Source organism: Berghia stephanieae, chromosome 1 (genome assembly GCF_034508935.2).
Source record: "Berghia stephanieae isolate SIO BIC M18660-M18661 chromosome 1, UCSD_Bste_1.3, whole genome shotgun sequence".
NCBI lineage: Eukaryota > Metazoa > Mollusca > Gastropoda > Nudibranchia > Aeolidiidae > Berghia > Berghia stephanieae.
This window is the reverse complement of record NC_088360.1, coordinates 105,065,765-105,091,478: the sequence shown is the minus strand read 5'-3', so window position 1 is coordinate 105,091,478 and position 25,714 is coordinate 105,065,765. Positions and strand designations below refer to the sequence as shown.

At 38.3% G+C, this 25,714-nt stretch overlaps 1 protein-coding gene across 6 annotated transcripts in view; it reads right to left on the bottom strand.

Moving 5' to 3' along the window:
- The window catches only part of LOC144962662 (focal adhesion kinase 1-like), a 105,244-nt gene extending 80,750 nt beyond the window's left edge, over nt 1-24,494 (bottom strand). For 4 of the 6 annotated variants that reach the window (XM_078895779.1, XM_078895777.1, XM_078895780.1 and 1 more), the window contains exons 1-4: nt 23,879-24,048; nt 3,693-4,202; nt 1,725-1,900; nt 227-314 (exon numbers count right to left, since the gene is read on the bottom strand). In XM_078895779.1, coding sequence (XP_078751905.1) covers nt 227-314; nt 1,725-1,900; nt 3,693-3,785 — 357 coding nt within the window. In that variant the 5' untranslated portion in view covers nt 3,786-4,202; nt 23,879-24,048. Of the gene's footprint in view, nt 1-226; nt 315-1,724; nt 1,901-3,692; nt 4,203-23,878 lie in introns of all 6 variants that reach the window. The other 2 variants (XM_078895776.1, XM_078895778.1) reach the window with 2 other exon arrangements.
- Between the last annotated feature and the right edge of the window lie 1,220 nt (nt 24,495-25,714).

The following is a 25,714-nucleotide window of genomic DNA, read 5'->3' as shown; positions in this document are numbered from 1 at the left end:
TGCCTGTTCGGCAATGCTACAATTTTTTTCCGACAGAAACAACGCTGCTAACTTCCAAGTACTCATTTTACACCAGAGTACGGTGAGAGAATGTGAGTAAAGATCTTTTTTCAAGGACTCAGCTATGTGCCGTGTGAGGCTCGAACCCAGGACCTTTCGATCTGAAAGCAAGTATCATACCACTAAACCACATAGCCGCAGTCTAATACTAGTCTAAATCTCTTACCTGATCATACAAATAATAGAAGGTAACTTTGTCTCTCTGATACAATTCTTGAAAGCTCTTGGGAAGGTAACGAATCCGTAGCTCATACCTGCAGATTGAGACACAGATCATTGAAGGCGGCATTTTTTCCTAAATAAACTTTCAACACAAACCTGAGTATTTATATTATAGGTGCAATACTAAACAAGCTCAAGGTGCTTTAAAATGGGTCCTAACCAACAGCAACACTTGACATGTACGGTAGAACAAGACATAAACGCCTGTTAGGCGATATTAATTTTTTTTTTTTTCTGACAAAGGTGATGCTGTTAACAGTCAGGTACTCATTTTATACCTGAGTAGTCAAAGAATGTGAGTAAATAGCCTTTTCTAAGGACTAAACTATGCCAGGGCTGCCTACTTGAAATTTCAAAAATTAGTAGTTTCCAGAAGAAAAAAAGAACAAGTCACTTTAAATAGCTTTAGAAATAATTTGCCCCTAGCATGATCCAAATATGCTCCAAAGTCCTGAATATAGGAACTAAACTTTTCCTTTTTAACAAGCTATTCCTTTTCAACAAGATTTATTGAGTCAAAGAAGTGAATGCAATTCTGTGGCAGGGGCCAAAATTCGTATTTCGACTAATTTTTCTTAGTACCAGGAGGCAGGTCTGAACTATGCACTACTAATAGTGGGACTCGAACCCTGGACCTTCCGGTCCTAGGATAGATCACAAGACCACATTACCACATTTCAAGCACTTTCTTTAAGCACTCAATAGTAGTAGTAGTGATATTACTCTTGTTTTAAAATCACCACATACAAAAAAAAATAAGTGCTTTATAAATTCGATTTTATCTCACATGCGAGGTAAAATTGTGTTATGGCTCCAAAACAAATGATTTTGACAGCAGAAAGAAGACTGGATGGAAATTAATCTTTGCACACGACACTCCTGTGTCATTTTCTTCCATAGCTTACTGTACATCAGTCAATATTCTCTATATCCATCACAAGCTAAAAGGGTTTTATTGTTCTTTATCAACTAAATATGTAATTGATGCTTCCATCTTATCAATAATATATTATTTCTCATTCCAACACTGGGTAGAGAAAACTGGTGAACGAAACTAGAAACCAAGGAATAGATCATAATCGCTGCTGATTACAATACCTTAATCATTCATCCTTAATTATTTTTAAGACAGCGGCGGGGGGGGGGGGGGGGGAACTACCTGAAGCCTGGGATTGTAAAAATGGTCAAAATGCTAAAAATGGAAATGGAATAAACTATAATCGTTTTGAGTGCAAACCCTTCATCAGCAAAAATCAATAGTTCGAGTTCCGCTATTAGTAGTGCATAGTTCAGGAAAGTTTTTAACGTTTTCAATGTTCCTTTATTTATTCTTTTCCTGACCAAGATTTGTACCTGAAACATCCATTGTTTGTATATGGTTTCCATCTGAAGCCAATTTGATTGCTATTCTGAAAATTAACTCGTTTCAGTGGAAAGCTCACCTCAAACTTTCGGGCAAAGCCTTGGATTCGTATTTCTGTCGGACCTGGTACATGCTGAGATCATTGTGCAGCCAGTATCCCTGCTTCTGGGGAGTGTTTACCAGCTTCAAAGCGAAGGTTCGGGAAAACTGGCGATTTCCTGCAGCTAGTCTTCCAACCACTAGGCGGATTATATCCTGAAAAGACCCAAAAAAATTGCATAAAATCAAGTCATGGTGAAATGAAAGATTATGAGGACAAGATGGGTGAATCAAAGCAATGCTTATGCTAGCAGAAAAGCCTGGATTGAATGAAGTCCAACTGTTGGCTCTTTCATTTTTATATTTTAAAAAAAAAAATTTATTTTTTTTTTGGGGGGGGGGGGGGAGGGGGGGAGGGGGGGGGGGGGATATTATTTTCAATATCTTATATATTGATTATTTCTTATTACAATGGTGTAATTTTTCTATAACGTGTAACTGGTTTTCACAGGAGGGACACAAAAACATCATTACAAGCTTTCTTGATGCATGGCAATATACGACATGTGTTGTCAAAATGTGTCCTATTTATATATTATACCACACTTACGTGTACCAAATGAGTATGGAATTATTGGAAAGGCGTTCTGAACATAGTTTGAAATTTAAAAAATTAAAATTAAAATCATTTTTTCCAGGAACACCAAAACTATAAAGAGAATGATATATAATATATAATCTATGCTGTCAAATCCAGGTCACTCAGGCTACAAAGTGTGTTGTTTATTATATTATCCATCAATGCAGGCATCTCACTCAAACACATGGCTAGGACCTCCTTGATGAATTCCTCACCTTTCACTTGCATTATGGCATTTTTTTTTTTTTTTTATTATTAAACAAAAGACAAGTCTTCCGCAGCCATTAGGCCTATGGAGCCAGAGTTTATCCCAGTTTCTATGCCGTGAAATAGACAATAACAATTGCTTGCCACCCTTTAAGTAGGATGCTAATCTATCGCAAAGGCACTATCCACCAGATCTAACAGACCCAGCTGCCAACCCAATCAATGCTGGGCAGAAAGAAAATCTCCTCCACCTCGGATCGATTCCTATCACAAAACACAGAAAGCCACACATAAAGGAACAGCAAATCCCATCACCATTATGTCACCACCCTAATTACACCCAAAACATTTATCTATGTTCATTCCGGCAATGAAATTTTGAAATAGATTGTTTATTAAATTACCAATTTGGGAAAATACTTCGCTATCAACCATTATATTATTATTACTTTTTAAAGGCCTGGTATTCACGCACTAACACACACACACACACACACACACACACACACATACACACAAACGCATAAACATCGATACCCACGAACACAAACACACACGACACACACAAACACCCATTTTTACAGCAACACAAACACGCAAACACACACACACATACACACACATATCACACACACGAAAACATTCATTACCCACACCCACACAAACATAAGCACACACAAACACGTACACAAACACCGTACTCACCCTGACACGCAATGAGCCACTGTCAACACGGTGTCATCATCCACAAGTATACTCCAAAACAGATCCACCAACCCCCCCCCCCCCCCGCCCCCCCCCCCCCCCCACACACACACACATCTCCACATGCATGCATGCACACACACACACACACACACACACACACACACACACAAACATACAACCAAAAGTGCAATATGAGCCCTATATCTAATCTAATCTACAACAACAGCAATATAAAAGTTGGTCTTCAAACGGCATCTAAAAACCAATCTTTTTCATTCTGCTTATCGTGATTCTATGTGAACTTTGAACAAGATATATGTGTGTTTGTTGTAGTGAATGAATATGTGTGATACTAAAAAAAAAAATAACTATTGTAAAGCATCCCTGAGCACTACTTGTGGATACTGGCGCAAAATCAAATAATAATTATAATAATAAAAGTTAGTCTCTTACCTTCACGTCTGTAGCATCTCCGTACTTGACCATGTTGAAGCCACTGTTGGGCAGATGGACTTTCAAAATCGATTTCTCCACAGGCTGATTCATGGTGGAGCTTTTTTTTTTCTCTTGCTCTTTTAACTCACAATGTTTGAAGATTATCACAAATCGACGAAATTTTAAAATGAATTCCAACAGATCACAAAATAATAATAATAACAATAATCCAAACAGAATGATAATAACACAGTAACGAGATGTAAATTGAACAACACAATATCCCGTGCGCACGAATTAATTGAATTAGTTCAATGAGTGATTCAAATAGTCACCTCTTTAAAGATTTAACAATGAAACATTCTATTTTTGGCTCCAATTATTAATGTGAGGTCCGTCTCCTCCAGTCACATTTTAATACTGCGTCATTTGAAAACTATTGCACTTTTCAACACTCCACAAGAATCAATCCCATTTTCCTAGGGAGGGTGGACTTTCCGTGGCCAAAGAGTCATCCTGCTGTTGTATCTGTTAACAAAAAAAAATCATAAAAATAAAAGATGTTAGTTTCCAGTTGTTATTGTTTTTGTTTTGTTTTTTTTTTTATGGCTATGTGTCAAGCGGTATTATGACAACTCGCCTTCGGATCGGAAAGTCCTTAGTTCGAGTCCCGATCTGAGTGGTGCATAGTTGAGTCCCTGGAAAAAGGCTCTTTACTTTCATTCTCTCGCCGTACTCAGACGTAAAACGAATACCTGACCGTGATCAACAACGTTGTCTCTGTGTGAAAAAAAATTGTAACATCGCATAGCAGGCGTCAGGTCACGTCCTACATGTTTTGTATTGCCATTGGTTAGGGACCAATTATAAAAATTCTTCGGCCTAAACACCAACAATGGCTACTTTCACGCACAACTCTCTCCGCCCTCGAATACAAATACTCAGAAATGAGTCGACTTCGAGTAACATTCTGACTCAGACCCCTTGTAAAGCGCTCTGAGCACGTTAAGTGGATATTGCGCTATATAAAAGCTCCGCAAGTATAATTTTAGGAGTTTTAGTTTCAGTTAGCAGTACTCTCAAATCATTTCAACGCCAGAAAACAGGAAGATGATAGAGGGAAAGCTGTATATCGGATGATAGTTAAAGAAGCACCAAAGAAAAAGGAAGACTACCCGGTGACTGGTTCAAACAGAGATGAAAAGATTCCACAATCAATCCAACTAAACAGTAGTATGTATAACTGCCGTACTCTGGGGACAAAAAAAAAAAATTAAAAAATGTGGCCAGAAAACTCGTCCTTCAAATATCGATCGATTTAAATTACCCTCATCTTGGAAAAAAATCTCAAACCTGGGACTTCGCCGAACCCCGAAGTCCCAGGTTTGAGATTTTTTTTTTCCGAGATGAGGGTAATTTAAATCGATCGATATTTGAAGGACGAGTTTTCTGGCCAAATTTTTTAATATGGGTTTTTCCAGAGTACTCCTACAGAGTAGGAGAAACAATCTTATATTTGAGGTTAGATGTTGAGCATGTTGACCCAGAACCGTCTGGCGGAAAGCTTTTAACCTACATTATTTCGTGAAAACAGGTAAAGCAAAAAACTTAAAGAGAAGAAAAAAATTAATACATAGTACAATTTGCAAATAGCGTAACTATCATCAACAGTTAACATACTTTGACATATTAAACAGCCATTTGACACAATTACACTACCACATCCTATTATTCTCCTTAATAACACCGAATGACCGCCATCCCCCCCTCCCCCCACATTAACCACCTCCCATCTCTAATGCCCTTTCAAAAACAAAAGCGATGACTCAATACCTAACGTCTCTCTCTCTCTCTCTCTCTCTCTCTCTCTCTCTCTCTCTCTCTCTCTCTCTCTCTCTCTCTCTCTCTCTCTCTCTCTCTCTCTCTCTCTCTCTCACACAGACCTGCTTACTTGAAAATTTAAAAATTCGTATTTTAGGAGACACAAATAGCTAGTACTCCTATACCTAGTTAACGTTCTAGATCAACAATTTACCATCACAAGGATTGAATAACACTACAAAATCCTTTAAATTGTGTAGTCTTGACATAAACTTTCATCTCCAATAAGCTTTCATGACTTAGGGAGGAGCGAAAAGTTCTGAAATTGGAGGCAACATTTCGTAATTCTAAGAATGTTTCGTAATAATAAGCAGGTCGGCAGTCACTGGATATTTTTTTAATATATAAAATCGAGCATAAACAATCACAGATATGTGACCTTCCGTCTCGTCTCAAAGCGGTATTATCGATGTGTGTATATATACAGGTCTGATATCCGAACTCACTTATGGGCCTAGTTTAACATTGTTGTCATGGACAATGAGCCCATAAGGAATTTGGTTATCAGACCTCCAAATAGGTGCACGTCGGGTATCACATACATAGGAGAGTTGGGTAATGGAAAATGAACGTATAACTAAGAAATATCAAACTTGGAGGTGATAATTACCTTTCGCTAAAGTGGAGAATAAAGATATTTTTTTTTTTTTTAACATAACGATCAGCTGTCACGGTTCCCATTTCTTATTCTTTTAACACAAAATCCACTCTTCAAGACCCGATTCACCCAGACATGTTACCGTTTGGAAACGGTGGGTCACATATAGAGGACAACAGATGCCGGTAACCTTAATTAAACAAGTCTAGTACCCCCCCCCCCCCCCACCTGCCATACCCCGCAACTCTCACCCAAATGCCCCGCCCGATGAAATGACATCGACCAACAGGTGTGAACAATTGGATCAGATTCTAGGGGGTCAATGTTCGCTATGCATAGTCAGTGATGATGAATGAATGAATGAATGAATGGAATGAAATGAATGAATGAATGAATGAATGAATGAATGAATGAATGAATGAATGAATGAATGAATGAATGAATGAATGGGAGGGAGTGACTTGAGACACAGCATATCCTTATCTGCTGCCGTACTCTGGAGGAAAAAAACCCCCATGTTTTAAAATTTGGCCACAAAACTCGTCCTTCAAATATCGATCGATTTAAATGAACCTCATCTTGGAAAAAAAAAAAAACAAAAAAAAACTCTCAAACCTGCGACTTGATGGAAGACTTCGCGAAGTCCCAGGTTTGAGAGTCCTTTGCCAAGATGAGGGTCATTTAAATCGATCGATATTTGAAGGGCGAATTTTCTGGCTAAATTAAAAAAAAAAGGTTTTTTTCTTTTTTTCAGAGTACGGCAGTTATCCCCAAGGGGGATTGGTGAACAAAAAGATGGAGACTCGGTACGGCATTGTCTGAGTTTGGGCACTGAGAGGAACTGACAAGAACGTTACGGGCAGAGATGCCTAGTTGAATTTTTTTTTTTTAATCGTAGTTTCCAAGGGAAAAATAATAATAAAAAGTCACTTTAAAGAGCTTTAGAAATGAATAATCTGCCCTTATCATGATCTAAAAAAAAAAATACACCAAAGGCCTGAATATAGGTTTCTAACAAACTAAACGTTTCCTTTTCAACAAGATTTATTGAGTCTAAGAAGCGAATGTCCTACAGCTGTAGCCAAAAATTCGTATTTCTACGAATTTTTCGCAGTATACTAGGCAGGTCTGGTTATAGGATAAGATGGGAGCAATGACTGAATGAATGGATGAATGAATGAATGAGAGTCGTGCAAACACGATGGCAATGACAAAACCAGGAGGAAATTATATCCTTAAAAACACAAGGACAAACACATTGAAAGAGTTCAGAACGCAGAATATTATGTCCCTTTGTACCCTGACCAAGATATGATTATAATGTAAACAGAATGACTGGAACGTCTCGAGTGTCAGCGTGAAAACATTTCCCATGACAGCAATCTAGATAACGAGGAGGATCTGAGAGGCTATGAATCAACATCCGAGCACGGTTTCCTCGAACTCTTTCTCAGGATATACCGAGAAAAATTTTTTTCGAGAAAACGGTGGAAGGATGCAAGAAATGAATGAAGTGAGTATGAAAGTGCCAGAAGACAATAATATAGAGAATAAAAATTTCGCGCCGGTGACGGAGGCTCGAACCCGTGACCTTACTCGTACATGGTACGACAACTCCGCCTGGCCGGGGAGAGCGTGGCTCTACTGTCTGAGCTATCCACCACTCGGCGGAGTTGTCGTACCAGTAAGGTCGCGGGTTCGAGCCGCTGAGAAAGTAATACGAACATGAAAGAGCAATAGGTACAAACTTGTATCGTATCCATCTAACGGGCGGGGCCAAAGACCGGAAATCAAACACAAAATGGTGGAAGACGCTGTTTTGTGTTATTATATTGTTTGTTGTTTTGTTTCTTTGTTTGTTTGTTTGTTTTTCTAGTTTTAAAAGCAATTCGTTACTGGCCACTGGTTAGAGTAAACATATCATGATAATGTGTTGCGGAGTAAATATGATGAAAGAGCAAGAGGTACAAACTCCTATCGTATCCATCGATCTAATGGAGCCAAAGGCCGGAAATCAAATACAAAATGGTGGAAGACGCTGTTTTGTGTTATTGTATTGTCTGTTGTTTTGTTTGTTTGTTCTAGTTTTAAAAGCAATTCATTACTGGCCAATCGATAGAGTACACATATCATGATAATGTGTTGCGGAGTATATATTATGAAAGAGCAAGAGGTACAAACTATCGTATCCATCGATTTAATGGCGCCAAAGACCGGAAATCAAATACAATATAGTGGAAGACGCTGTTTTGCTTTATTGTATTGTTGATTGTTTTGGTTTGTTTGTTTGTTTGCTTGTTCTAGCTTTGAAAGCCATTCATTATTATCCATCGATAGAGTATACATATCATGATAATGTGTTGCTGAGTATATATGATGAAAAAGCAAGAAGAAGCACATACAAACTCCTATCGTATTCATTGATCTAATGGGGCCAAAGACCTCCATTATACACGTCTCATCAAAAATTAATAATAACAGGGCGAGTAAGGGCTAGGTTGGGGGCGAGGGAGGGGCATCTAACTCTCGAGCTGTTAGTTCACGAGTGGTGAGCGAGAGCGACGGCAATTCTACAGTGATATGATAGCGGCTTTGAATGGTTGGACCCCAGACGATGGAGATGGAAGAACTCTTGGAGAAGGCCAACAATAGAGAAGAATGGCGGAAAATGGTGAGAGCTGCATGCCGTGTATCCCCCTGACGATCATCAGATCATAGGTGGGATGAATGAATGAATGAATGAATGAATGAATGAATGAATGAATGAATGAATGAATGAAATTACCCCAGGCATGCCTACGACGACGAAAATTTCGTAGAAATACGAATTTTTTGGTCCTAATTGACAATTATATAAAGATCTGTACTTCGATAAACTTCTTGAAAACGAAGTTTTGTTGCCAGATATAATATATAAAGAATTTTAAAGCATTAATTTTATGTATTTCAACACAAATTGGTCATTTTTAATGGTAGTTGACTACTATGTTATTACCCCTGAAAACTATGAATTTTTTCAATTTAAAATAGGAAAGTCTGGTGCACCCACAGGCTGGGTGATAGTGATAGGCCTGAGATACATCCCGACTCATCAAGATAATGAAATTAGTAGATGATGGCGAGTGGGTAAATAAGCACACTGTGTAATCGAGTCGTATAGTGGGGGACTAATGACACACTAGTGCTTTTTTACGAGACTATAATTTAACATTTGGGTCACAATTAGTAAATTAATAACTACACGTTGTGACGTGGATGGGCTAGACTTTCCTTTTCAACAAGATTTATTGAGTCAAAGAAGCGAATGTTGTCCTGACGTGCACTTATTTGCAGGTCTGGTAACCCAATTCATTATGGACCCATTGTTGTAACGGAAATCTCAACACACACACACACACACACACACACACACACACACACACACACACACAAAGAAGAAAAAATGACGCAAAATATTGTACTTTACAACAATGTTAAACTAGGCCCATAAATGGGTTCGGATGCCAGACCTGCATACTATATGCCAACGTCGGGCAGGGCAGATCAGTTAATACGGCGTTATCAGATAAGATATATACCCCATATTATACTTATCCATCGTAGTATGGGATAGAAGATAAGGCCTGGAATCCGACAGGTAGGGGGGGGGGGGGTCATAGGATGCCTGGAGTTTCAAATGCCGTCTGAGATGCCAGCTGGTATGACGAGAATGCACATATATGTGACTCCTCGTCTCAAAGCGGTATTCAGTCGAGATGAATAAGTTGATGAACATTGAATTTGTAGCCAGAAATATCAGACAGTAGTAGTAGTAGTAGTAGTAGTAGTAGTAGTAGTAGTAGTAGTAGTAGTAGTAGTAGTAGTAGTAGTATAGTAGTAGTAGTAGTAGTAGTAGTAGTAGTAGTAGTAGTAGTAGTAGTATAGTAGTAGAAGAAAAGAAGAGAAGTAGAAACGGACAGAACATCAACAGCAATATAAATGACAACAACAAAAAACAACATAACCGTTTTTTTTTTTTTTTTTTTTTTTTCCTGCCTTCCTTTTCCCGCGTGAATTTCCGTGTTAAATATAAAAGTAAAAGTACTGTCGGCCGCAACACACTCAATGAACAGTAGATTGGACTGTAGTGGTTTATGACACAAGTAATAGTATGGGTAGTGAGGATGATGCGGTGTTGGAACTCATGAAACGTTAATAAAATGTCTGAGAACAGACGAGTTAATAACATGGCTGTTAAAATAGTCACATAAAATCGTAGAGAGAAATAAAGGATGAGAAGAGAGAGGGAGAGAGAGAGAGAGAGAGAAGAGAGATATAGAGAGAGTAGTGAGAGAGAGCTAAGAGAGAAGGGGAAGAGAGAAAGAGGAGAGGAGGGAGGAAGAAGGAGATAGGGGGGGGGGGGGGGGGAAGGGGGGGCAGCGAGAAATACACAAGAAGTATTAATTTCATAACACACAACATCTGAGTAAAATAACCATGACCCACGAGCTATATCCGTATCTCTTTATAAATATCAAACAGCCGCTATAGAAAAGTTAACATTACCTTGAAATGAATTGGCTAATTATACTACGATGAAAAATCGAATAGAACGAGACGGATTTGAGTTAATCTTTACGAGACGCTGAAAAGAAAAATACTATTGTTATTTTTATTATTGAAAACTAATAATTGGTAAGAGCTTATTCAAACAGCTGGAACAAACCAACAAATGAACGACATAATCAGACTGTGAATATTGCAATATATCACAATCATTAAAAACCAAATCCTATGCAAGATATCGATGCTATGCGATTAAGTAAAACACTCACAATACCCGCCCATCGGATATAAAGTACGAACACCACAAAACTATGGTGTTACCTTGAACGTTTATTGTGTGATTAATAGAATTAACTGATAATGAATCGCCAAAGCGGCTGTCTAAAAACAATAACAAAGAGCTGGGTGACGTTCATTTCGCACCATAATAGATAGTATAGATAGTATGCAGAGATAGCTTTGCACGGCTCATAAACTGCCAGACTATACGGAAGGTATATTAGGATACCCCAACCACTACACAACTATATATTGTGTTAACCCTGAACGTCTATCGTCTGGTTAATACAGTTGAATACTCGTAAACGAGGAAGATAAAAAAAAAAAAACCCAAAAAAAACAAAGATCTCAGTGACGTCAAAGTCATACTATCTATAGCACATTGTACAATAAATGGTTGTACTCATGATGGTAAAGGAGGTATTAACCACAAATTAGTTACCACAAAGAAACAATACTTTAATCCTGGTATGACAATTACATTCCACAAAAAGGGGAAATAGGCATTATTTCATCAAACCACGTTAGAAAGAATAGGTATTCAGTATTCATTATTCACTATTCACTCCAACAAAGAGCTAGCAGTTTGTACGGGGTAGAACAACAACAGCAAGGCATGAACGACTAGGAAAAGAATAAAATGGTTTTGTTTTGTTTTTGTTTTTTGTTTTTTTTCACAGCAGATTAAGTGGATGGAACTAGGCCATGATAATAGCAATAATAATAGTAATAATATAATATTTCATGTTATGTTGAACAGCAGGTCTTGTGTCTGCGCTGTTCGTGTCGACAAAGTCAATGGAAGAATGAAAATGTTGCTGCTTGAAGCTCGAAGGAAAAAAAATAATGAAAAGTGTTGAATTATATGTAAGCTTCGATTTATTAGACGAAGACATATACAGCGGACGTTTCAGGTTTTCCCTTTATCAACCAAACACGTTGAATAAAACACGCATATCTCATTCGTCCTTAGGGTTTGATTCATCGTGATTTGTTGATAAAGGGGAAACCCGAAACATCCACAGTATCCGTCTTCGTCTAATGCATTGAAGCTAACCATCCGCCACTTATCGTTTAAAGTGAATGGGGAAAAGTGATTTATTTCCTTGGTCTTTTTTTATTTTCCAACCCTTCATTGTTATAATCTTTATTCATTTTCATTTTGTAAAAAGGGGGGGGGGGGTGCTTTTCTTTTATTGGGGGGAGGGAGGGGGTGTTCTAGACAGGAATGCTGCGGGAGAATGATGCTATGTAGGTACTGTTTATGATGAGGAGGTGGAAGAGGAAGAGGAGGAGGGGTTGGACAGGACGAGGAGATGGAGAAGAGAACTCCAACTCGGAGGTCAATACCTTTCGATTGGGTAGGTAGATAGGTAGATAGGTAGACAGATAGATGAATGGATGGATGGGTGAGAGGGTGGGTGGGTTGCGGGGGGGGGGGGGGTGTAGAGGGTGGATGGATGGACGATGGACAGATGAAATAATAAGAATAATAATAATAATAATAATAATAAAATAATAATAAATATAATAATAATAATATAATAATAATAATAATAATAATAATAATAATAATATTATAATAATAATAATAATAATAATAATGTGACCAAAAATTCAAAGCAATCTGTTTGGATGAATGTAACATTTGCTTGCCAATTCGATTCAATAGGCTGATGCCACGTCGCCCATCGTGGTTCTAAACAACGAGAATCGGTGCTTTTTATTCTTCATGCTGGCTCGAACTTTTCATATGTCTTGTGATCAGAATGTGTAAAAGTCGAAACATGATCAGATTTATAATGTTTTATTTTCCTCTGGATACGCATTTATGCTCGTCGGAGAAATATGTCATAAGGGCGTCCGCCATTGTTCCGATAGTTTAGAGTTACCATGTGTCATTACGAGGGATGTGACGTTACGACTGTTGAAGTTGAAGCGTATTGTCACAACACGAAGATTCACTCGAACTCCTATGTTTACACGTCCAACTGTAATCGTAATCGTAATAGCTACCACTAAAATAATACGTCGGATTGAAGGAGGAACTACGTCAGACAAGCGAGCCACAGCAGCAAGCCCAGGGTCAAGCACCACTTACTGGTCAGGGAGTCATCACAGCAATAGCATAGCTGACTACTTGAAGGGGGCAACGTGGCTCAGCGGTACGGTCTTTGCTTCGTACTCGAAAGGTACAGAGTTCAATCACCCGCCGCTGCGTTGTGTGGCCTTGAGCAAGTCACCTCTCCCTATGTCAATTTGCGGCGCTGCACTGCGGCAGACGCCCGGGTTATGCCAGTCTTCCCTTGGAATAGACCCTAGGGACAAATTTCCCCTATGGGAAGAATAAAGGGAATTTTATTTATTTAAAAAGTTCGTAGTTTTCACAAGAAAAAACGAAAAGGACAAAATAAATAGCATTACAAATCAATTATTTTCCCTCAGCATAACCAAAATATGTTCTAAAAGTCCTAAATACAGTTTCTAAGCAACCAAATTCTCCTTTTCAACAAGAATTTATTGTATGAAAAACGTCTATGCAGTTCTCTAGCTGGAGCCAAAAATTCATAATTCTACGAATTTTTGAAGCACTAGGCAGGTCTGCAAGTCTCTCTCTCTCTCTCTCTCTCTCTCTCTCTCTCTCTCTCTCTCTCTCTCTCTCTCTCTCTCTCTCTCTCTCTCTCTCTCTCTCTCTCTCTATCATTATGTTCCTCCCCCCCCCTCTCATAAACACAGACACACACATACATCAATATAATATATCTGACCAGCTACACCTAACACACACAGACCCCAGACAAGTGGACCACCTAGACATCCATCACATCCCGACCATGTTAACATCCAATTTCCGCAATCCATCGGCTGCCTGGCTCCCAATGACACGAACCAGTCGATTGTCTGCATAATAATAGTCATAGGTACACGACGTCTACACATAAGCAGGTCTGATAACTCATCAGATAACCCGACGTAAATACGAGCTTGATTTAACCATTCTTTTTGTGTATCATAACTTTTATCGTCCATTTAATGTAGTATCGTTCACAACTAGCGTCTGTCTGCTCTACTGGCTACCTTATTGGGAGTCATTCCATATCAAACCGTAATCCTGTACACATGTATCTTATATTATGTTGTTTTATAAATGTTCTTTGCTGTAACAATTTGGTTTGTTGTGTTCTTAGATCATTAGTTGATAAGACGTATTATTCCAACAGTAAAGAACATTAAATAGTTTATTAAACAACACAACATAATATACATGTGAACAGGATGATGGTATGATATAGAATGACTCCCAACAAGGTAGCCAATAGAATAGACGCTAGTTAGTGAACGATATTACATTAGATGGACGATAAAAGTTATGATTTTAAAAGTCCTTTAGAGCCATTCGGCCCATGGTGCCGGAATTTAGCCCATGAAACGGACAATAGCAATTGCTTGCTATCCTTTGGATATGGCGCTAATCTAACGCACATTACTTTCCGCCAGATCTAACAGACCCGGCTACCCATTCACTGCTAGCTTGACAAGGGGATCAGAAAAAAATAAATCTCGACTGCACCCAGGATCTATCTCGGTCCCTTTGCGTGTGAAGCGAGTGCTCTACCAATTGAGCTGTCGGGACCCCCGGACCTGCAAATTGGTCCACATGAATAATACTGCCTTTGATCTCTACAATGTTTAGAATGATTCACCTTACGGCACTCTATCACATTGGACTTATCAATCTACTTTTCTTTTAAAAAGGACATTGAACAAAACAAACACACACAAATTTAAAAAACATAACAAAAACAAACAAACAAAAAGACAGGTTGCTCTCGAAATATTATGCTATCCAGCTAAATGAATTAAATTATAAAGATTAGTCAATGATCGAAAGAAAAGAATTATCTGGATATTATTTTTTTAAAACAAGACTTTTCAAGCAAACTTTCGTTCTGTGGTTCTTCGAGGCATCAGATAAAATATCAAATGACACTTCTTATGTATATAATATGTTGGTTCACATCCAAAACTCGTTAACATTTTACTGTCTACCACCCTACAATCTCTACAATGTTTAGAATGATTCACCCCCCCCCCCCCCCCCCCCCCCCCCACTCATCTCATAACAACATCAAAAGCGTACCCAGTGAACTCTTTGAACTATTGGTTGCTCACGCCTCATCTCCACCTGTGTAATAAATATGACATCATCGGGATAGATTGTATGGAGAGAGATGGATGGATGGATGGATAGAGGAAGGAGAGAATGAAAGATTAAGAGAGATGTAGGGAGATGTCGAGAGAGAGAGAGAGAGAGAAAGAGAGAGAGAGAGAGAGAGAGAGAGAGAGAGAGAGAGAGAGAGAGAGAGAGAGAGAGAGAGAGAGAACGTTAAGCGAATATCACAACCATGAAAAAATATTTTAAAAAAAAACATTAATAAAAAGTAAAACGCGGACGGTTTTTGCACAGAAATATACTCCATCCTGGCCACAGACTCTCCCAAATCTGTGATCCTGGCAGGCCATCAAAGGTTTGACAAATCTATGTCAGGGAGAATTGCACATGCTGCCAAGTTGGAATGAAAACAATGATAAAAAAACATCAGCAGACGACGTGTGAAGTACAGAACTGGTGTGTTATCTGAATGAAAACAAAGCAACAACAACAACAACAACAACAACAAAAAAAGAAGTGTTCATAATTTTGGCCAGAAAACTCGTCCTTCAAATATCCATCGATTTAAAATGTCCCCAGTTTTGGCAAAAACTCTCAAATCTTGGAACTTCGCGAAGTCCCAGGTTTGGGAGTTTTGTTTGTTTTTTTGCCAAAAAAAGGGTCATTTTAATCGATGGATATTTATTGAAGGACCAGTTTTCTGGCCAATATTTTAAATATGTGGTTTTTTTTTAAAGTGCGGCGTCTAGTTATCAGCGACTTGCTGGTGATCTGATGAGTATGAAAGCCAGAAATGCCGAGTGCTACGAAAAACTCGTTCGTAGAATTACGATTTTTTTTTGGCTCCAGCTAGAAAACTGCATAGATGTTTTTGATTCAATAAATCTTGTTGAAAGAGGAGAGTTTGGTTGCTTAGAAACTGTATTTAGGACTTTGGAGCATATTTTGATTATGCTGAGGGCAAATAATTGATTTGTAATATTTATCGTGACCTTTTCATTTTTACCCCCCCCCCCCCTACTACGATTTTTTGACATTTCAAGTAGGCAGCTGCAGCTCTGGAAAGCGTAGTCATGAGCGGTGTCTAGGACGGTACATAGTACATACAACCAATTCTATGCCATGGCAGGTATTTATAACTAACTAAAGGCAGACAGACTGCATTGGTATGCAAGAGAATAAGTTTGCGTTGAAAGGCGTCAAATGAATACAAACTACAAACGATGAGTTCTATTTGCGTGGGTGGGGGGGAGGGGGGTGGATCTTCAGAGAGTAAATATTACAAGCAGACCTGCCTACTTCTACGAAAATTTCGTAGAACTACGGTTTTTTACTCCAAGCCGACAATTAAATAAAGATCTTTGAGTCAATAAAACTTCTTGAAAGCAACGTTTTGTTGCCGTAGCGAGGCTATAATGGAGTTCAAAGCATTATTTTAACATAATAATGACAAATTGTTAATTTTTACTAGTAAGTAGTTCGAAGTGTCTGATATATAAAAACCCCTGAAAACTACAACTTTATTTAAAGTCCAGGTGGTTGGCAGCTCTGATTGCAAGTGAAACTTATTATACCACGATAGGTGCGATCTTAGGACAAGAGAATTGTACTTGAAGTTGAAGCAAAAAGGCTTGAGAATTAATGCGAATTAACATCAATATTCAATAAGACGTCACTCAAGCACCACGCAGGACACTCAAAACCTCCTGTCTCAGATTGTAAAGAAAACCATAATAAAAATAATGTCAATATAAAAATGCTTTCTTTTGGATTCCATAAAATTGGGAGGAGGGAGAGGGGGAGAGGGGTGTCCAGAGATAGTTCTCACTTGGCAGAGCATTCGCTTCACACTCTAAGTGACGGATACCGATTTTTCTAACCCACATACCCCCCCCCCCCCTCCCCGGCCCCCTTCAGCACGGATTTGCTGATTGGGTAGTTGTGTTTGTAAAGTCAATTAACTAGACTGACGTCCTATCCTATGGGTAGCAAATGATTGCTATGTCCGTTTCACGCTATGTAAACTGGGATCAGTTCGACGCACTCTTTTTTTTTTTTTTTTTTTTGTATCTCTTAAATTTGACAACTCACAGAATTATCAAGACCAATTCATCACAGAGCCGACATAACGAGAGAGAGAGAGAGAGGGAGAGAGAGAGAGAGAGAGAGAGAGAAGGAGAGGGAGAGAGAGAGAGAGGGGGGGAGAGAGGGAGAGAGAGAGAGAGAGAGAGAGAGAGAGAGAAGGAGAGAGAGAGAGAATATTACATCCGAAAGATTTTTCCCCCAATTCGCATCAACAACTATCTCGGCATCAGATACACGGTTGCCAAATCAGGTGACAAAAATGTAGTGAACTTTTACCCAAACACATAGACCGACCTCTTATCTGAGTGCTGAACTCCAGAAAAAAAAAGACCTAAACATTATGTAATTACTGGGTTTGTTTTTTGTTTTTTTTCTCAATTTAGCGGGTGATTGGAAAATATACTAAAGGTCTATAACATACTGAATTCCGTAAATATACGGAAAATTGGCAACCCTGAGATACGACATTCTAAAAATGTGAATGATTTGAAGGTGCTGATAAATTGTGCTTAACCTGCGGAATACATCATGGGTACTCTGTCGCCATCAGATAGTACAGGGAGGCAGGGAGGCATCGGCGTGCTCGCAGCCATGTTGACAGATCAGCGTAGGTGTCGAGGTCGACATTTGGGGTATGGTGGTGATGAAGTATTTATGTCAAAGACACGATAAAGTGAAAGGACACGCGCTGGCAATCCACACCTCTGTCGGTACGGAGGCGTCCAGAGAAAGCTCACTTGCCAGAGCATTCACTTCACACTCAAAGGTGACGGGCACCGATTTTTCTGAACCACATTATAAATCTGATCATGTATTGACTTATATACATTCTGAAAACGTGATGTGTGAAAAAAGTTCGAGCCATCATGGAGAATAAAAAGTATCGAATTTCTTTGTTTAGAACCCAGCTGCTGGTGGCTGGGCGAACGTGACATCAAACTATTGAATCCTATTATCAATACCAATTTAATCAACGGATCAGAGATAGGGTGGGGTGGGTCTGAAGCATACGTCCAAAATATCCCCCCCCCCCCCCCCCCCCCCCCCCCCAATCAACAACCGTCTCGGCAACAGACATGACATTCTAAAAATGTGAATGATTTGAAGGTGTTGACAAATTGAGCTTAACGTGCGGAATACAACACGGGTATTTTGTCGCCAACAGATAGTACAGGAAGGCAAGGCAAGGCAAGGCGGGTCGCCAACAGATAGTACAGGAAGGCAAGGCAAGGCGGGTTGCAGCCATGTTGACAGATCTGCGAAGGTGTCAAGGTCGACATTTGGGGTATGATGATGATGATGATGATGAAGTATTTATGTCAAAGACGTGGTAAAGTGAAACGACCCGTGCAGGCGGCAATCCACACCAACTGTCGGTACTCTGGAAAAAAACAAGTATTTAAAATTCTGCCCACGAAATTCGTCCTTCAAGCATCGATCGATTAAAATAATAAGTCGCGAGGTCTAAGGGTTGACAGTTCTTTTTTGTTTTTTTTTTTTTTTTGTTTTTTTGTTTTTTTTTTACCAAGATGAAGAGTCATTTAAACCGATTGATATTTGAAGGACGTGTTTTCTGTTCAAATTTTTAAGTATTTTTTTTCCAGAGTATAAGATATCTCATTGGGTTTTCTTTATTTTATTTGTTTGCCAACAACCTCACACTCGGGAGGGAGGGGGGGGGGGGGGGGGGGGATTATCGAGCGTGTGTCGTATTCCCCAACATTACACTCCTTACCGCGGTTTCTGGTAAGTACATAATATCACTGCCGGTAATACGGTACTATTTCAAACACCAAACAGCCAACCTTTGACCTTTGACGATGGTACGAACGTGTAATGAGCAGCCTTCTGTCCTATTTCAAAACAGAATACCATCGTCAAATGAAATCAGTGAAACTGTATCCTCCTATACTGTTTCAAATGTCACTTGACTACAACGCACTCAGTTAAATGCCGTACTTTCAGAAAGACGCCTATTTTCAAATTTGGCAACAAAACGCGTCCTTCCAAAAATCGATTGATTGAAATGACTAACGTTTTGGCAAAAACTCTGAAACTTGGAAATTTAATCAAGACCTCGCGAGGTCCCAGGTTTGAAAGTTTTTGAAAAGATGAAGGTCATTTTAATAGATCGATATTGGAAGGGCGAGTTTCCTGGCCAATTTTTGAAAAAATATATTCATCTTTCTGCAGTACGACAGTTAACTGGTTAACCATAATTTTATTATAATGATCATAATAACAATACTGCCGTACTCTGGAAAAACTCATATTTAAAATTTGGCCACAAAACTCGTCTTTCAAATATCGATCGATTTAAATGACCCTCATCTTGGGGGGGGGGGGGGGGGGGGGGGGAAACTCTCCAGCCTGGGACTGAGGTTTGAGAGGTTTTTTGTTTTTTTTTTTGTTTTGCCAAGATGAGGGTCATTTAAATCGATCGATAGTTGAAGGACGAGTTTTCTGGCCAAATTTTGAAATATGGGTATTTCCAGAGTACTGCAGAATAATAGTATCGCAGGGATTATAGAATTAAAAAAGCTCAGGGAATGTTGATGGCTTCATCATTATCTTCTCTTGCTTACCCCGGCGTTGAAATGGGGGGGGGGGGGGGGGGGGGGGGGGGGGGGGGGGGGGGGGGGGGGGGGGGGGGGGAGAGAGAAATTAGTCAGGCCTTAACGGATGATGGGGGTGAGAATAAAACTTGTTCACCGCGAGCAGATAAAACGTAAACATGACCAATGTACAACTAACATGATGCAGAATAAGTCTGCCGTTTAGTGCATATTAATTGCTCTATATAATAAAAGCTCATTTATTTCAAAGACGAATTACATAGGTAGCGTAAAACATATCCACCGATGCCGTGGAATCGATGCTTATTTAGAAGATGCTGCAAATAATCGTATTAATTTATGGAAGAGTCAACAGTATGTGGCAGATACAGAAGGTCTCCAGACCATGGACTATAAAGTAGAAGTTGTTTTTTGTTGTTTTTTAATTAGTGGGTAGAAGAAGAAGAGGAAAGAAAGAAAGAAAGTAGGAAACAATAAAAGAAAGATATAAAGAAGAAAAAAAAAAGAAAGAATAAAAGAAAGATATAATATAAGAAAGTAAGAAAGATAAAAAGAATTTTTTAAAAAAAGAAAGAATAGAAAGAAAGATAGAAAGAAAGAATAAAAGAAAACAATAAACCAATCTAACAAATCGTCAAGACAAAACGAAACTTGCAGCAACAACACACAACAACAAGAACAACAAAACCCAATCAGCCTTTGTGACTATCTGGAAACAAACTCCTCCACGAGAAAGCCCCGCCCAACAATAGTTTATCTACAAAAAACAGTAGTCCCACTGTTTTCAAATCAATCAACACCCACTGCCTTGTTCCAGTCCAGGCCAATTCAGGAGGCAAACATTTACCGACATTTTACAAAAACGCAATGAACGACCCCTTCTGAGCGCTGAACCCCAGTAAAAAGACATAACGTACCTACTTACTTCTTTTTTCATGCTTAGTAAGTGATTGGAAAATATACTGAATTCCGTAAATATTCGGAAAATTGGCATATCTGTTGTTCTACAGTTAACTGCCGTACTGTCTGGAAAGACACGTTTTAAAAATTTAGGTCAGAAAACCCGGCCTTCAAAATATATCGATAGATTTAAATGAACCTCATCTTGGCAAAAACGAAAACAATAAAAAAAAAAAAAACCTCAAACCTGGGACTCTGAGAAAGACCTCGCAGGGTCCCAAGTTTGAGAGCTTTTTTTGTTTGTTTGTTTGTTTTTTTTTTGTTTTTTTTTTTTTGGGTTTTTTTTTACCAAGACGAGGGTCATTTAAATCGATCGATATAATTTGAAGGACGAGTTTTCTGGCCATTTTTTTACAAATGTGTATCTTTCCAGTGAACTGGTTAATTAAATGAAAATGGTAACTACAGCAGCGGTAATAACTGTAACTGTAAGCAACCCTGACTGTACTGTGTGTGTGTGTGTGTGTGTGTGTGTGTGTGTGTGTGTGTGTGTGTGTGTGTGTGTCAGTCAGTCGGCGACCCTGACCAGTAGTAATAAATGCCTAGCGCAGTGGTATGGTTATGGTATGTCGTTGAGAGATGAGTCAACATTCAACAAACAGTCCCGTCCATTTATACAAACATTGCAGCCAAAAACAGCCAATTACTAATATGTAATAATTATTATAATAGATACAAGGAAACTTTTATTTCTCGAGTCATCCCGTCTCGCGTCTTTGTGTTATGATGCTTATTAAAAACAGGCGTTTTTATTTTCTTCTCCTCTTTTTTAAAACATAAGCCCTTGATCAGCTTTCTAATCGCATTGTTGAACAGGGGAAAGAAATGGGAAACTATCCCATAATCCGGAGAAAGGCAGAAATTTACAGTTTAAAAAGATATGATATAATATATGTCTATATTCAAAATGTAACATAATGATAGTTCAAATAAAGTTTCGATGGTCAGAATTTGAAAGACTGTTTTCGTATATTTTTACTGACTTTGATCTCAAATTCAGTCAACATACCAGAAAACAGTCTTTCAGCAGCGTCATGGAAGGGCGCATACAGTCTTTTTAGAGGCATCAATGCAGAAATCACCAATTGTTTAAATAATTGTGGACTTAAAATAAAATAGGAATTTGACACCTAATGACCCACGATTAAAATCTGTGAAATTGGCCAAACAAAGAACTGGCAAAATGAAAAAAAAATTGAACCAGTTTCTGAAGTTGTAAATAGGAGAAGGTGGAATTGGACTGGACATGTCCTCAGATGGATTCCAGTGCCATTTCCAGGAGAGTCCTCAGGTGGATTCCTCCCCCCCCCCCCCCCCCCACCCCATCCAAGGAGAGGAAGGGGGCTCCCGCAGGGGACCTGGAGGAGGAGCATCGAGAGAGAAATGAAAGCTAGCGGATGGTCTTGGAGACAAAAATGGTTTCACCGTGTCAGCCTTATGTGCTTGAACAAGCACCAAGAGAAGAAGAAGAAGAAGAAGAAGAAGAAGAAGAAGAAGAAGAAGAAGAAGAAGAAGAAGAAGAAGAAGAAGAAGAAGAAGAAGAAGAAGAAGAAGAAGAGAAGAAGAAGAAGAAGAAGAAGAAGAAGAAGAAGAAGAAGAAGAAGAAGAAGAAGGAGAAGAAGAAGAGGAAGAAGAAGAAGAAGAAGAAGAAGAAGAAGAAGAAGAAGAAGAAGAAGAAGAAGAAGAAGAAGAAGAAGAAGAAGAAGAAGAAGAAGAAGAAGAAGAAGAAGAAGAAGAAGAAGAAGATAAAAATAAGAAGATAAAAACAAAGAAATTGGTAGAGGCCTGTTAAATATTACGAATGACAGTATAATAAGGTGTGATTATATTATTGCTATCGATTACGCTATACGTCTTACTCTGGCAGATTTGTCTCAAAAGGATCAAACAAAACAGGTTATCCTATACACGAGCAGCATTATATGCATGCCATCCAAAAAACACAAATAAAACAACAACAACAAGCAAAAAAAAAAAAAAACAAGACAACGCAATTGCTTAGAGCCAATGCTATCTATACTAGATCTCTAATTTGCTATGCTTAGAGCCCATGCTTTGCATGATATACACGATATGACAATACAATATAAAATCAAAGAAACGATGCGAGGCATTCGTAAAGAACAGAAAATTACTCACTGAAAAGAATAACAAACTGCCCCGTGATTACAAATCCATAATTAAGATGGCTCTAATCCCTCGAAAAAAAATTACTCGCATGATGTCCACGATATGACAATACAACATAAGATCAAAGAAACGATGCGAGGCATTCATAAAGAACACACGCCAAATTAATCACCGAAAAGAATAACAAACTGCCCTGTGATAATTAAGATAGCTCTAATCCTTCGGGAAAAAAAAATTATTTGCAACTTGCATGATGTCCACCTATAACAATATAAAACAGAATCTAAGGAAGAGTGCGGGGCGACGTCAATTTCTATTTACAGGTCTGAAACCCCAAATTGTTATGCGCATTGTTGCAATAGAAATACTCTCAAACCAACGCAAAATATTGCCTGCCCATTACACCAATGTTAAACCAAGCACCATAATTGCGTTCGGTTATCAGACCTTTAAATATGTACATGAACACATAATACTCACCTGTTTGTTTTTTGTTTTTAAGGGTTTTACGGCGCTTGCAACACATTTAGGTTATATCAGCGCCAGTAAAAAGGAAGAAAATGGGATAGTAAAAAGTTCTAGAATTACAATTAAAGCATCCAAGAAAAAGTAAGACAAAGGGGAACTGAGAACAAATAGGGATCAGATGTAGATTCCAAGAGCATACCATCAATGTACTTAGTTTGAGATCACCAATAAGTCTCATCAGGACACAAGCACGGCCCCCACTAAGAGGAACACACATAACAGAGAGATGATTTACAAGGAAAAAAATATCATCTCCAATACAATAACTATGCATTTGACTGTTTCCCTCCCAGCTAGGACCCCGACCAGGGCCAGGACAAAACCAAGCAATCCCATTCTAAGACAAAGCCAGAATGCAAATTGGAAAACAGATATAGGGGGATAGAAGACACAATAAGTACCTCCCTGCCCACTATGGGAGATAGGAACCCCACCCAGTAATACTCACCTAAAAGAATACCAAGCAGATCCATGACTACAATAAATCCATCATTAAGAAGGAGAGAGAAAAAAATGCTGATACCAAATTGTCAACACGTTTCCTTTCTAATTAAATTACTGACACACACAGGAGCACACTGAATCAGTCCAGAAGAACAATAACAATATAATAACACTAGACTAGATATAACCACAAAGCCACCGGATAATGTAAAACTTCCTAAAATTTAACCAGTTCACAATCGGACAATTTGGCCAGAAAAAGGTATCCTTCGAATACCTCTCCAATTCCAATGACCCTCATCTTGGCACGTCACAAAAAGTCTCCAACCTGGAACCTCGCGTGATCTTCTATAAAGTCCCAGGTTTGATAAGTTTTTGCCAAGATGGGGAGGGTCGAGTCATTTAAATCGATCGATACTCGAGTTTTCTGGCCAAATTTTTAAATACGCATCTTTCCAGAGTACGGCAGTTAGTTAGTTTTAAAGTAGGATCGCTAACAACATTACATAAGTTCGACACGCGTCACTCAATAAACGACTGAAGAGAGAAAAGAACTACATAGATAAGCTAACACAATAGATTCGTCTTCGCCTTCTTCTTCTTACGACTGCCGAGACTTCAAATAAACATAGGGTGCATTCGTCCCGACAGACACCATGTGTATCAGTATCATGACGACAGGCCTGCCAACCCTTCACTTTCCAAAAAGTGGTGGAATCAGAGATTCAGAAAATAGGAATTTGAGAATTTGAGACCCCAAAAAAATTAGGAATTTATAATAATAATAATAATAATAATAATAATAATAATAATAATAATAATAATAATAATAATAATAATAATAATAATAATAATAATATCTTTATTGTCCCCAAAAAAGTGGCAATTTGTCATTTGGTTACACATTTATAACAATACAATATTGACATAGACACACTCACACAAGATGCACATTAGTAACCTAGTAGTTATCGTAAAAAAAACAATAAATAAAAAATTAAAAAAAATAAATAATAAATAATAATAATAATAATAATAATAATAATGATGATGATGATGACGACGATGATGATGTGGTGGTGATGATGATGATGATAATTATTATTATTATTATTATTATTATTATTATTATTATTATTATTATTATTATTATTATTATTATTATTATTATTATTATTATTATTGTTATGTCGGTCTGAGATCCGAACTCACTTAAGGGCCTAGTTTAACATTGTTGCAATGGACAATAATTTACGTCATTTTTTTAAAGATTTCCATTACAACAATGAGCCCATAATAATGAATCGGGTTATCAGACCTGCAAATAAGTACACGTCGATTCTGTTCCATTGCGTCTTAATCAACGTTAGTCATACAAAAATCAACCTTTATCAGTCAGCTAAAAAAAAAAAAACTGTAAAATGTGAACCAAAGAACGTAGGTGGTGTTTATCAGAAGCCCACACGAGACAAAACAAGGAAACAACTACAATACAGTGGGGTTTTTTTTTTTTGTTTTGTTTTTTTTTTTCTCCAAACGACCGAGTACAGCAGGGGATCATACAGATTATGACACACCTCGGGTGGCAGTATAGATAGAACGAAGATGACGTCACCCAGGTCTTTGTTACTGTTTTATTAGTATGTATTTGTTTTTGCCATCCATGTTTATGAGTAATTCTCACTTAACTGTATTAACCAGACTATAATAAACGTTCATGGCTGCACATAGAATTGTGTGTTGATCCGTTATACTTCCGGATGGCAATGTTGTGAGCTTTTTAGCCAAGCGCATATTATCTATATTAAAAATCAAGCGATAGATGAAAGAAAGTGACGTC